General features: G+C 42.1%; 1 protein-coding gene across 5 annotated transcripts in view; it reads left to right on the top strand.

The window, feature by feature from the left end:
- URGCP (upregulator of cell proliferation) overlaps positions 1–14,884 on the top strand; it is a 62,209-nt gene that overhangs the window by 43,864 nt on the left and 3,461 nt on the right. For 2 of the 5 annotated variants that reach the window (XM_069461303.1, XM_069461300.1), the window contains exons 2-5: positions 6,149–6,175; positions 6,481–6,551; positions 12,819–12,869; positions 13,083–13,121. In XM_069461303.1, the coding sequence (XP_069317404.1) occupies positions 12,836–12,869; positions 13,083–13,121 (73 nt within the window). In that variant the 5' untranslated portion in view covers positions 6,149–6,175; positions 6,481–6,551; positions 12,819–12,835. Of the gene's footprint in view, positions 1–6,148; positions 6,176–6,480; positions 6,552–6,968; positions 7,094–12,818; positions 12,870–13,082; positions 13,122–14,884 lie in introns of those variants that run through there. The other 3 variants (XM_069461302.1, XM_069461301.1, XM_069461304.1) reach the window with 2 other exon arrangements.

Genomic DNA, 14,884 nt, shown 5'->3' on the forward strand with positions numbered 1-14,884 from the left:
AGACAACTGGCAACATCAACAACGCATTTGGCCCAGGAACTGCTAAGATGCAGTGCAGTGGTGGTTCAAGCAGTTTTGCAAAGGAGACGAGAGCCTTGAAGATGAGAAACACAGTAGCTGTCCACCAGAAGTTGACAATGACCAATGGACAGCAACCATGGAAGCTGATCCTCTTAACGACATGAGAAGTTGTCAAAGAACTCAGTGTTGACCATTCTACGGTCGTTGGGCATTTGAAGCAAATTGGAAAAGTGAAAAAGCCCTAAGGAAAAGTGGGTGACTCATGAGCTGACCGAAAATCAAAACAATCTGTCGTTTTGAAGTGTCGTCTTCTCTTCTTGTATGCAACAACAACAAACCATTTCTCGATAGGATTGTGAAGTGCGACGAAAAGTGGATTTCTTACGACAACTGGCAATGACCAGCTCAGTGGTTGGACTGAGAGGCTCCAAAGCACTTCCCAAAGCCAAACTTGCACCAAAAAAGGGCATAGTTACTGTTTGGTGATCTGGGGCCAGTCTGATCCACTACACTTTCTGAATCCTGGTGAAACCATTACATCTGCGAAGTATGCTCAGCAAGTCGATGAGATGCACTGGAAACTGCACCGCCTGCAGGGATATCGGTCAACAGAAAGGGCCCAATTCTCCACAACAAAGCCTGACCACACGTCGCACAACCAGCACTTCAAAAGTTCAACGAATTGGGCTACGAAGTTTTGCCGCATCTACCATATTCACTTGACCTCTCGCCATCCGACTACCATTCCTTCAAGCATCTTGACAACTGTTCGTAGGGAAAACTCTTCTACAACCAACAGGATGCAGAAAATGCTTTCTAAGAGTTTGTTGAATCCTGAAGCATGGATTTTTAGGCTACAGGAATAAACAAACAAACCTCTTGTTGGCAAAAATGTGTTGATTGTAATGGTTCCGATTTTGATTAATAAAGATGTGTGTGAGCCTAGTTATAATGTGGTCCAAAACCACAATTACTTTTGCACCAACCTAATAGAAGTTTTAAGAAACTGCTCTGCAGAGGGCTGCCTTGCCAGTGTCTAGGACTATTGGAAGTGCTGCTGTTCTTTGCAGTCTTGGTCCAGTTCTGCTGAAGACTCAGCAAGGCTGCAAGGCCTGGTTCTTGGAAGAGGGCAGGAGCTGGAGTTGGCAGATTGGCTGGTTTTATAATCTTTTAAATTGCTGGCTGTAAATTATAAGTCACCTGGAACCTGTCTGAGCCTTAAAAATAATGACCTGGAAGGGAGCTGGAAGATTCATGCTTGGGTCTTGGCTCTGTGTTTGCTAAGTTTTGATGATGTTGGGCAGATCCCTTGGTCTAACCTGAGCACTGCTTTCACCTTGCAGGGTGGTCTTGGGTATCGTGTCAGTCTACTAGGGCTGCCATAACAAAATACCAGACTAGGGGCTTAACAGCACAGATTTATTTTCTCACAGTTCTGGGGGCTAGAGGTCCCAGATCAAGGCACCCACAGTTTCAGGTTCTAGTGAGGACCAGCTTTCTGGTTTGTAGATGGCTGCTGGGCCCTCACAGGGCCTTTTCTTTGTGTGCCTGCAGGGAAAGAGGAAGCCCTCCTCTTATAAGGACACCAGTCCTGTCAGATTAGGGCCCACCCTTATGACCTTATTTAACTTTAATTACCTAGAGACCCCATCTCCAATGCAGTCACATTGGGGTTGGTGCTTCAACATAGGAATTTGAGAACACAGTTCAGTCCCTTACAAGTATTAAAAGATATATCATGTATGTAGTTACATTGTAAATCTTAAAAAGTGTTAGACAAAGATGCTGTTGCTATTCTCTCCCACAAGGCTTGGCCCTGACTCCAGTTATGACCCAGGGGTTTTGAGAGCAGCACGGGACCCACCGCCATGGTTTGGTTTGTGCATCTCAGTCAGTTGTGGAGTGCTTCAAGTAGTTTGTTGACAAGAATAAAGTACAGAATTTACAAACAATGCACATTTTTATAAATTAGCACAAACTGGAGGTTATCTCTGTGACAGTGTCACTGTTGTTTAGTGCTTTCTTGGAGGATAGAAAGGGTTGAAGTTAAACTCCCATCCTGTCCAGGGCACAGCCTGGAAGGTGTGTCGCAAGGGTGGGTCTCCAGCCTGAGCGCACACCTGTATGTGGTGGGAAAAGACCCGGCCAGCTTGCGGGATGCAAACACCTGTCCTCTGTCCTCTGCCTGCCTGGGATTCTCTGCCACAGCATCCACAGCGTCCCTGTGCCTCGGGGCTGGGCCTGCAGTTTCCCCTCTGGAGAACTATTTTTAACTGGTCATGTTGTTTCTTTTTTTAAGGTTACTTTTGGTTTTTTTATTACAAAAGCAATAGATGTTCTTTGCAGAAAAATGAAGAAAAGGCCATGAAAACTCCTGTTTTTATCAGCATCGGGGTCAGATGGAATCAGAAAATTGCTTCCTGCTCTGCCCTGTGAAGTAACTAAGACAGCCATGACTGTAGTGAATATCACAGTTACTGGAATTTTTCTCAGAGAGAGTGAGAAGCCTCTGGGCAGAGGAGGAGACCCCAAGGAACATGCTGGAATAACAACTGAAGGTCTTAAAATTTGCTTTGGAAGGGTTGCTTTGACTGACACAACTTTTGTCTTGCTAAGGAATGGAACGGGGTTAAGGGAGGAGCTGGATTGCTCTGCCTTCATGTTGGACAAACTCAAAGTTTAGAATATACTTTTTTTTTTTTTTTTTGAGACAGAGTCTCGCTCTGTTGCTCGGGCTAGAGTGCCATGTCATCAGCCTAGCTTACAGCAACCTCAAACTCCTGGACTCAAGCGATCCTCCTGCCCCAGCCTCCCATGTAGCTGGGACTACAGGCATGCGCCACCATGCTTGGCAAATTTTTTCTATATACTTTTAGTTGTCCAGCTAATTTCTTTCTATTTTTAGTAGAGACGGGTCTTACTCTTGCTCAGGCTGGTCTCAAACTCCCTAGTTCAAACGATCCACCCACCTCGGCCTCTCAGAGTGCTAGGATTACAGGCGTGAGCCACCGCTCCTGGCCTAGAATATACTCTTTTTTTTTTTTGAGACAGAGTCTCCCTCTGTTGCCCGGGCTAGACTGAGTGCCGTGGCGTCAGTCTAGCTCACAGCAACCTCAAACTCCTGGGCTTAAGCGATCCTCCTGCCTCAGCCTCCCGAGTAGCTGGGACTACAGGCATGCGCCACCATGCCCGGCTAATTTTTTGTATATATATATTTTAGTTGTCCATATAATTTCTTTCTATTTTTAGTAGAGACGGGGTCTCACTCTTGCTCAGGCTGGTCTCGAACTCCTGACCTTGAGCGATCCACCCGCCTCGGCCTCCCGGAGTGGTAGGATTACAGGCGTGAGCCACCGCGCCCGGCCGAGAATATACTCTTGAAAGAGTATTGGTTTGAAGGGAACCGGATTATCAGGTCTCCTTGGGGCACCCATTTGTCTCCTCTGGTTCTGACCCCAATTCGTGGCATCATTTTAATAGTTGTATGAGTTTTATTAAATTAGCACATGGTACTTCTATTTAAAAAATTCAAATAAGACAAAAAGAAACGGATGCTATACTATCCAGATATGACTAATCACCATTAATTTTTTAAACTTTTTGTTTGGAAATAATTTCCATTTAGAGATAAGTTACAAAAATAAAAAGGCCCCTTCTGGAGTCTCCTGTTCTTAACATTTTACTTCATTTGCCATTCTCATGTATCATTCTTTCTCTTGCTCTCTGTGTGTGTATGTGTATGGAGACACACACATATAAATACATTTATCTTAACCATTAGAGGTGGTCTTTTTTCAAGCTTCTGTAACAAAAATATAGCCTGGATAGCTTATAAACAACAGAAATTCATTTCTTACAGTTCTGGAGGCTGGGAGTTCAAGATGAAGGTACCGCCTGGTGGGGGCCCATTCCTCATAACACCTCACTGTGTCTTTACATGACTGGAGGGGAAACAAGCTCCCTTGGGCTGCTTTTATAAGGGCACTAATGCTCTTCATGAGGGCTCCACCCTCACGACCTAATCACCTCCCAATACCATCATGGGGTTATGATTTCACACATGAATTTTGGGATGACACAAACATTCAGTTCTCGGCAGAGAATAAGTTACATACATCATCATACTTTATCCTTAAATCCTTCAGTATCTGTTTCCTAAGAATCAAGATACTCTCTTCCGTAACCTCAGTACAATTAACAGCATCAGTAAGTTCATCATCAGTTATACCCTTATTTCAATCTTGTCAGTTGACCCAGTAATTGCCCCTTCTGGTTTAGGATCCAGCCTAGGGTCAGGTGTTGCGTTTGGTGTTCCTGTCTTTTTAGCACCCTATAGTCTGGAGCATTTCCTCAGTCTTCCTATGTCTTTTATGACATGCACACTTTGGGATAAGGCAGTTCTCCTCCTCTGGCTTGACATTCCTCATTTTGGGTTTGTCTTCATGATTAAGTCAGAGAGCACACTGCATAGGTGATGTGTCCTTTCTCAGGGTACCACAGCGGGTGCACATGATGGCCATCTGTCCCCATTATTAAGGTTCATTTTGATTATCCAGAGCGTGGCCCACGCTGTCCAGTGTATAACTACTGTGGTTTTTTTCCTCCTTTGTGCTTTAAGCAGTCTACAAGGAGGCATTCTAAGAGTGGACAAATACCTTGCTCTTCAAAAACATTTCCCTACAAGGTAGCATTTGTTAGTTCTTGCTTGAAGCAATCTTGATTATATGATGGTTGCAAAATGATACTATTCTGACTGTAGCACTCCCTCCATATTTAGCATTCTGTTGTGAGCAAGAGCCTTCTCTCCCCATTTATTTATCTTTGTGGATTCACTAACTCCTGTTTTTAAATGTTTTGAAATAATTACTGTATTTAATTATGATTGCACTCACACCGTCCCATGTTTCGCCAGTTGGAGGCCCTCAAGCTGGCTCCTGTGACCTGTGGCATGCCCATCATTTTTTCAGCACTTCCTTACTGTCTGAAATAAGATGCCCAGACTCCTCTTATTCTTTCCCTGCCCCAGCCCCAGCCCCAGCACCATTCAGGATCTCCAAGGAGTCCTGTTTCTGTTAGCATGGAATGGCATTAAAGGGTGCCAGGCATGCTCATTGCCATGACAGTGTCTTTGCTTCTTGGCCCTTTCAGTGGACAGAGCTAGGAATGCATGTGTGCATGCATATACACACAGAAATACACATGCACACATCTGTATATCTACACACATACATAGGCGTGCACATGAGCATGCAAATAAAAATCACAGTTCATACCAGTATGTCTCTGCAAATTGTAACTTCCTCCATTCCATATTTGCATGCCCTTTCTTCAACAGTGAGAACCCTAGCTCCTGACAAAATGAACACATTTACTCATTTGCTCATTCCTATGGTACACCTAAAATAGTTTATTTTATTTTATTATTTTTTTATTTTTTTTGAGACAGTCTCTTTCTCTCTTACTCAGGCTAGAGTGCATTGGCATCAGCCTAGCTTATGGCAACCTCAAACTACTAGGCTCAGGTAATCCTCCTGCCTTAGCCTCCCGAGTAGCTGGGACTATAGGTGCATGCACCCATGCCCAGCTAATTTTTTCTATTTTTGGTAGAGACAGGGTATTGCTTTTGCTCAAACTGGTCTCGAACTCCTGAGCTCAAGCGATCCTCCCACCTTGGCCTCCCAGAGTGCTTAGGATTACAGGTGTGAGTCACCATACCAGGCCTAATAGTTTATTCTTGATTGGACTACAGTTACCATACATTCTTAAAAGAACTCAGGATCACCCCTCCCTGCCCACATTATTAACTTTGATAAACATCGTTTTAGATTTCTTGTATTATATACAACTGTAGATAAATATGTATAATTTTATTAAATTGTAATTATGCTGCACATACTGTTCTATAACCTGACTTTTCCCTCCACTAAATAATATATTAACATCTTTTCATAAGACTTCGTCCAACATTTTTGTCCACAAAAAGAAATCTTGTATGTTTGAATGGTTGCAGAATAACACCATAATTCCCTGTTATTGCACCTTGATTTTAAAAGGCATCCAGTTTTTCACTATTATATATAAAGCTGGCATCAACACCTTTGTAACTAAATCTTAATTATTTCCTTAGGATAGAAGTGGAATTACTGGTCAAAGGGTATGTATATTTTTATGTCTTTCTGAATGGCTGTATTTATGCTCTGGCCAGCAGTTTTTGAGAGTGCTGGTTTTTCTAGACCAATGTTTCTCACTGTGGCTGCACATCAGAATCATTGTGGGCACTTTTAAAAGCAGTGATGCCCAGGACTGGCTCCCTGGGATTCTGGTTTCATGGATCTGGGGTATGAACCAGGGTTTGTAGTTTTTAAAAGCTCCCCAAGAGATTTTCATATGCAGCCAATTTGATAGATGAAAGTGGATTTTCAGTATTGTAATTATGATTTTCTTCTGAAATTGTTTCAGACATTCAGATTTGGGAGAAGTGGCCCCAGAAATAAAAGCGTCAGAGAGACGAACAGCCGTGGCCATTGCAGGTAAAGTTGGACTCTGAAGCAAATGTGCTTTTGTCCTGTTGGGATTCTGGGCTCCAGCCCTCCTTTGAGCTGAGCATTGTGGACCTCAAAAATAAGCTTAAGGCTTTTACGTTCCCTTTTACACGAAGATTCTATCTAAGGGTCTTTTAGACATTCCTCATAAATTCAAAATTGGATTCAGGTTTTTTTTTTTTGTTGTTTTTTTTGAGACAGAGTCTCACTCTGTTGCCCAGGCTAGAGTGCCATGGTGTCAAGCTCACAGCAACCTCAAACTCCTGGGCTCAAACAATCCTCCTGCCTCAGCCTCCCAAGTAGCTGGGACTACAGGCATACGCCATCATGCCCGGCTAATTTTTTTCTATATATATAATTTTAGCTGTCCAGATAATTTCTTTCTATTTTTAGTAGAGACGGAGGTCTCGCTCTTGCTCAGAGCTGGTCTCGAACTCCTGACCTCGAGCGATCCTCCTGCCTCGGCCTCCCAGAGTGCTAGGATTACAAGTGTGAGCCACCGCGCCTGGCCTGGATTCAGTTTTAAACAGGTGATTATCACACAATTTACCAGGAAAGCACGTTACACCAACTGTAGCATGTCATAATTACCACCCTAGGTGTATAGTTTATCTTCTAAACCTGGCACTTCTGAGAGTGAAAGGGGTGTTGTGACAATAGGTATAAATTGGGATTGTCCCAATGCAGACTGGGACTTGTGGTCTTCCTTGTCATGGTCCACATAGGCCAGGCTGGTTTGGGAGTGGGACTGTCACACTCGACACCCTTTGTAACTTCAGCTTTAGCATATGGTGGCCACACTCCAAACATCTTAATTTCCCTTAGTAACTCATTTTGGATCTATCATTCGTTAATTTGGCGCTTCTCAAAATGAAGGTGTTCTGTTGGATATTTAATAGTGTTGTAGAAAAACGAAAACCCACAAAAATATTAAATAATCAAATTTTATTCATTCAAACAGGTATTTATTGAGTACTTGTAATGTGCTAGCATTGTAGAAATTGGGATATAGTAAACAATAGTAAATGAAATGGCCAAAAGTCCTTCTTGCGACTTAAATTCTGGAAAGTAGGCACTATGGGGATTAGTGGCTAGTTGGTCAAGGCTCATAGCAAAGTTGGGATCAAGCAGTAATTGCCCAAAGCCCTTCAATTTCTCCACATCAAGAATTGTGCTATTCAGGCCGGGCGCGGTGGCTCACGCCTGTAATCCTACCACTCTGGGAGGCCGAGGCGGGTGGATCGCTCAAGGTCAGGAGTTCGAGACCAGCCTGAGCAAGAGCGAGACCCCGTCTCTACTAAAAATAGAAAGAAATTATATGGACAACTAAAAATATATATATAGAAAAATTAGCCGGGCATAGTGGCGCATGCCTGTAGTCCCAGCTACTCGGGAGGCTGAGGCATGAGGATCGCTTGAGCCCAGGAGTTTGAGGTTGCTGTGAGCTAGGCTGACGCCACGGCACTCACTCTAGCCTGGGCAACAAAGTGAGACTCTGTCTCAAAAAAAAAAAAAAAAAAAAAAAAGAATTGTGCTATTCAGTACAGCAACCACTAGGTGCATGGTTTAAAGTTAAACAAAATTAAAAATTTAGCTCCTTTAGTCATTCTAGCCACATGTCAAGTGCTCAGGAGCCACACATGGCTAGTGGCTGCATCTTGGACGTTGCAGATGCAGAATATTTTCTTCATCTAAGGAAGCCCTCCTGGAGTGTTGATCTGGAAAGATGAGAAAGAAAACGTGGGGATGGGGTGAGGAAAGGGAACAACCTTATCCGGATGCTTATTTATTTATGAATGAATGACAGAGTCTCAGTCTGTTGCCCTGAGTAGAGTGCCGTGGCATCAGCCTAGCTCACAGCAACCTTAAACTCCTGGGCTCAAGCGATCCTCCTGCCTCAGCCTCCTGAGTAGCTGAGACTATAGGCACACACCAAGACATTCGGCTAATTTTTCTATTTTTAGTAAAGATGGGGTCTCACTGTTGCTCAGGCTGGTCTCAAACTCCTGAGCTCAAGCAATCCTCCTGCCTCAGCTTCCCAGAGTGCTAAGATTATAGGCATGAGCCACTGCACCCAGCCCATTTTTAAGATTTAAAGCAAGGTCTTTAACCAATTGGATTAAAAAAATTGTATTGAAGTATAGAAAAGTACTCAAATTACTAGTGTATAGCTTGATAAATTTTACCCACACAAACCAGCATTCCAATCAAGAAGCCAAATAAAACCATCCCCCCAGAAGTCCCCTTCTAATCACTTCCCACCCCTCCTCTACCGGGAAACCACTATTCTTATAAAAGCATAGATTAGTTTTGCCTGGCTTATAGTTTATATAATCACTCTAGAACTTATTTTATCTCATGCCTGAGGATTCTACTTCATAGCTCACTCTTTTTTTAAAAATTAAAAAAAACAAATTTAAGCGAACATTGTGTGGTATTTAATAATTCATAATGCTGTACAACCACTACCTCTTAGCTATTTAGATCCAAAATATTTCCAATCCAGATATGGTAGTGCACATCTATAATCCCAGCTACCTGGAAGACTGAGGCAGGAGGCTCCCTTGAGCCAAGGAATTTGAGTCCAGCCTCGGCAACACAGTGAGACCCTGTCTCTTAAAGAAATTTTTTTTCCTCCATCATTTGAAAGTAAGACTCTGCACCCATTAAATGGTTTCTCCCCATCCCTCTCTCCTCCCGGCCCCTAGCAATCCTAGCATAAGTGTTTGTTATAGCTCTGTTGATTGATTTTGGATGTTTCATACAAATGGAATCATAATATGTGAGCTTAACTTAGCATAATGTTTTGGGGTTCATCCATGTTGTTCCTTTTTATGGCTGGGTAATGTTCCATTGTATGTGTCTGTGTGTGTGTGTGTGTGTATACCCCACAATTTATCCATTCATTTGCTGATGAGCATTTGGGTTATTTCAACCTTTTGGATATTGTGAATAGTGCTGCTGTGAACATGCTTATACAAGTACTTGTTTGAATCTCTTTTGATTCTTTTGGATATTTACCTAGGGGTAGAATTCCTGGGTTATATAGTAATTATTTTAACTTTTCAAGGAACTACCACTATTTTACCTTCCCACCATAAATGTATGAGGGTTCCAGTGTTTCCCCATCTTCACCAACAATTGTTATTTTCTGTTTTTTTGTTTGTTTGCTTGTTTATTTTTGTTTTTAGTAGGAATCCTAGTAGGTTTGAGGTGGTATCTCATTGTGGTTTTGATTTGCATTTCCCTAGTGACTAATGACATTCAGTATCTTTTCATGTGCTTGCTGTGTATCTTTTTTAGAGAGATGTCTGTTAAAGTCTTTCCCCATGTTTTAATGGGTTGCTTGTCTTTTTTTGTTGTAAAGCTGTAAGAATTTTTGTATATTCTGAATACTAGGCCCTCATCAGATACTTAATTTGCAAATATTTTCACCCATTCTATTGGTTGTCTTTTCTTTTTTTTTTTTTTTTTTTTTTTTTTTTTTTTTTTTTTTGTTGAGACAGAGTCTCACTCTGTTGCCCAGGCTAGAGTGAGTGCCGTGGCGTCAGCTTAGCTCACAGCAACCTCAGACTCCTCGGCTCAAGCGATCCTACTGCCTCAGCCTCCCGAGTAGCTGGGACTACAGGCATGAGCCACCATGCCCGGCTAATTTTTTTCTATATAGATTTTTAGTTGTCCATATAATGTCTTTCTATTTTTAGTAGAGACGGGGTCTCACTCAGGCTGGTCTCGAACTCCTGACCTTGAGCGATCCACCCGCCTCGGCCTCCCAGAGTGCTAGGATTACAGGCGTGAGCCACCGCGCCCGGCCTGGTTGTCTTTTCACTTTCTTGATAATGTTCTTAGATGCACAAGAACTTTTTATTTTGATGAAGTGCAGTTTATTTTTGTTTCCTGTGCTTTTGGTGTTATATCTAAAAATCCCTTACCAAATTCAAGGTTATGAAGATTTACTCCCATATCATCTTCTAAGAGATCGTTTTAGCTATTATATTTAGATCCTTGATCCTTCTTGAGTTAATTTTTGTATATGGTGTGAGTAAGAGGTCCAACTTTATTCTTTTACATGTAGATGTCCATACCTCATTCATAACACTAATAGCCCCAAGGTGTGACATGGTGCCTTTACTGTTCAATAATAATTATTCCAAAATTTGATGAAAAACTCTATTTGGTGAGTACTGAGTACTATAATAATTAGGGGGAAGATCATTCAGTTTGATAGGTAAAAAATGGTTTTAACTGCCCCATTTTGAGCTCTCCAACAGTTCTTACTGGGCTCACTTTCAGCAGCAGGGCGTGGTCCACACTCTGTTCTTATGTTCCATTTGAGCCCAGTGCTCCCACTGAGTCGGAGCTTGTCTTATCCTTAGATCAGTTCCTGCCCAATAGGGAGTGTAGTCGAGTCTGGACGTGCATCCTTGACCCCATCCACTTGTTGTCTCTCCGGCTCCACACCGGAGTTATTTCCCTCCCATAACCAAGGAAGGCCCTGTTTTCTCTTGATCTGGAGGTTACTCCTGAATCCAGCTGAAATCTACTCTCAGAATTATACCAACCCCATCTCTGGCATTTCTAGACTTCACATTCTCTTATCTGACCATGTTCTTTCCTCATGACATTTTGGAGTCCTTGGAAAAATTTTTCTGGTATCTTTTCTTCACTTTGAATAGAGTAATCCTTTGACTACTTAACATTGTGGTTTGATCTGTGTGGACCTTGTGTCTTCTCTGATACTCTCATGCTTTCTGAGCCTCCTTTTCTTTCTCTCTTTTTCTCTTTCCTGCTTAGCACGTGTCTGTCTCCCAGACACACCATCAAAGAAGACAATTGGAAATGTTAGGTTTATCTCCCTGACTATATAGGAATCATGAGAGAATTGATAAACCTGAAAATTTCAGAATCTTTTCTTAATTTATAAGCTTTTCAGTATATAAATTTTGAAACAGGTGATACTTTTACATGGATCAAAAGTCAAAACAGTGAAAACACACACACAGAAGTCTTGTTTCCACCATCCCAAGCTGCCTATTCTCTCCTTTATATTATGCATTTGTAAGCAAATCTATAGGGCTTTAAGGTCCCAATGGAAATATCTGAATTGCAATAAATTAAATATATCCTATAATTAAAATGTTAATGTTGATGGACATATCATGATGTTAGAGACTTGAAACAGAGTTGCAGCTCTTCCCCAGTCTGTCCCTGCTACCCCAGTGTATTTGTGCTGATATAAATATCATTTTAAGTGATTATAAAAACATGCATCCAGCCAAGTTTGGTAAATTCTTTTTTTTTTTTTTAATTTTTATTTTTTTGAGACAGAGTCTCACTGTTGCCTGGGCTAGAGTGCCGTGGCATCAGCCTAGCTCACACAACCTCAAACTCCTGGACTCAAGCGATCCTCTTGCCTCAGCCTCCCAAGTAGCTGGGACTATAGGCATGAACCACCATGCCCGACTAATTTTTTCTATATATTTTTAGTTGTCTAGCTAATTTCTTTCTATTTTTTTTTTTTTTTTAGTAGAGACAGGTCTCGCTCTTGCTCAGGCTGGTCTTGAACTCCTGAGCTCAAACGACCCGCCCGCCTCAGCCTCCCAGGGTGCTAGGATTACAGACGTGAGCCACCCTGTCCAGCCCAAGTTTGGTAAATTCTATAAGGAATATGTTTTTGAACAAATCTTTGTCCTGTATGTAGCTGTTACTACTTTGTGACATATTTTGTGTTGGAAAAAAAATAAACTTTACATAGTTCTTCTCACTCAAGCCAGAGAGTAAAAATATAAAAATAAATAAATAGTGGCCAGGCTCAGTGGCTCACGTCTGTAATCCTAGCACTCTGGGGGGGCCAAGGCGGGAGGATTGCTTGAGGCCAGGATTTTGAGACCAACCTGAGTGTGAGCAAGACCCCAGTCTCTACAAAAAATGAAAAAATTAGCTGGATGTAGTGGTACGTGCTTGTAGACCCAGCTACTTGGGAAGCTGAGGCAGGAGGATCCCTTGAGCCCAGGAGTTTGAGGTTGTGAGCTAGGCTGACGCCACGGCACTCTAGCCTGGGCAACAAAGCAAGACTCTTGTCTAAATGTGTGTGCGTGTGTATAAATACATACATAATACATACATACATAAATAAACTAAAACCAATAATAGCACTAAAAATAAACATCAGCACCATATTGTCACTTGAACATTTTAATAGAAAGTTTCTAACCTGCTGATGAAACTGATTGTATGTATTCTTTTTCCTTCTAGATTTGGAATGGAGAGAAATGGAAGGAGATGACTGCGAGTTCCGTTATGGAGGTAGAAACCGCTACAGGATTTGGCAATAGATTGGATTAGGGAAAGGGGGGAATGGGTAAAGTGACGAATAAATGGGATTTTATGTTTTGAACAATTGAGAGAAGTTGCTATCTTGGTAAGAAAGGAGGATTCTGGGTTTAGCTTAAATTACTTTGTGTCAGTAAGAGGCATATTTTTTGATTGATGCTTCATTTTCCTTTGCTTTTTCCATAGATGGTACAAATGAGGCTCAGGACAATGACTTTCCAACAGGTAAGCATTTTCTCTCTGCTTTTTCTCTCTGTTCTAGCTTCCTATTCTATGGAAAGGGGTTATCATTTAGGCAGGTAATTCCCACACTTAACTGTATCAAATCACCTGGGGACCCAGGGCACTCAGATTTAGGATGCCCTAGTTCATTAATCCTTTATGCACCATTAATAATATTGCTAAAAAGAAAAAACCCAAACCCCTGGAGAGCTTGCTAACCACATAGAGTAACCAACTCCCTACCATCCCCCATCCTGCCACCATGACTAAACGTATCTACTGCCTATAGTGAGTCAGTGTCTCTGGAGTTGAAGCCCAGCGATGTTTTATTTTTTAAAAAGTTCCTGAAGTAATTGTAATCACTTCAAACAGCCAAGTTTGGAAACCATCCATCTGGTCCAGTGGCTTCACTTACAGATCAGGGTCTTGGGCCCACAGCTGTCCAGCAGCCTTCCAAGGGCCACACAGCAGGCATGGGTGCAGATATAAATAGCTTTGTTTGCTCAGTCTTTTCCTCATTGCCCTTTATACTACTATATTGCTTAAAAAATAAAAACAGTTGTTCTGTCTGGACAAGAAAAACAATTGTTCCCAGTTTCATTCAGGGAAACTAGGGAATGTGAATAACACCAGTGAAGGAGACCCTTCCCACACGGTTCTTTTGTTTTTGCAGTAAGTTCACAGGTCCCCTGTACTCTCTGGGGGTGTCCTGCAGCCACACTGCCTGTAGAACTCTGTGAGTCCTGTGTCCAGTGCCGTGAGTCCTGCTGGTCACCTGGGGAGTGATCCTGAATCTGTCACTTGAACTTCCTGGGAAATGGGAGAAGGGCTGGATCAGCCAGTGTTTCTTCTCATGGTTTATTTGAGCATCTAAGGTGGCACCTTGCATGTTGCTTCCTCTCTTAATAAATGAACTGAAGAAAAGCCTATAGCTCGGTGGAATTTGTATTTGTCTGTTCTGTACATTAACAGTTAAAGTGAGCTAATTATGTGCAGTGTGAACATTAGTAAAATGCAGGGCCAAGACCTGGGATGCTAGATGGAACCTTTGGACGTAGCAATACTACCTAGCTTGTAAGGTTTTATACAGTGTATCGGCACAAATAAGTACACCCTCAGTAACAGTCTGCACTGAATATTTTAATGCATTAAAATTAAAAACTGCATTATTGGTCTCAGATTTGCAAAATGGTTGTTTAACTGTGATTGCTCATACTATGCTTAGTGGTTTCTTATTTCCTCTAAAATATTCTCCAAACTATTTGCAAAAAGAAAAGAATATTAACTAGAAAGCCAGAGAGTGATTCAGTGGTTATGCCCCCTGTGGGAACTTCCTGGTGACATTGAAAAAGCTCACAGCAGGGATAGAATATGGGGTGAGCACGAGGGGCCCATGGCTGGGCTAGAACATGGGACCAGAAGCACAGAACACCCTGGTGGGGAGGGGGTTGTGGTCTGGGAGGTGGGGCCTGCATTCAGCTTCCAGGGCTCTTGTGCTACTCACTGTAGCCAGTGTTAGATCTTATGGGTTTCTAGAGAAACCAGAAATCCAGATTTTGCATGAACTCTCTCAATTGTTAAATTTGACTTCTCTATTTCCATTTTTTTTTTTCCTTTTAAAAATGTCACACATCTGTGATTGGGGTGGTATTATTTTACCTTGATGTAGAGGTTCCACCTTTGCCTTGATCTCAGGTCAGCCTTTGGTACACCCTGAGCCTCCCATACCTGCATCCTGCTCTCTGAAAGGAGTTACACTGTCTCCC

Source organism: Eulemur rufifrons, chromosome 29 (genome assembly GCF_041146395.1).
Source record: "Eulemur rufifrons isolate Redbay chromosome 29, OSU_ERuf_1, whole genome shotgun sequence".
In the NCBI taxonomy this organism is placed as follows: Eukaryota; Metazoa; Chordata; class Mammalia; order Primates; family Lemuridae; genus Eulemur; species Eulemur rufifrons.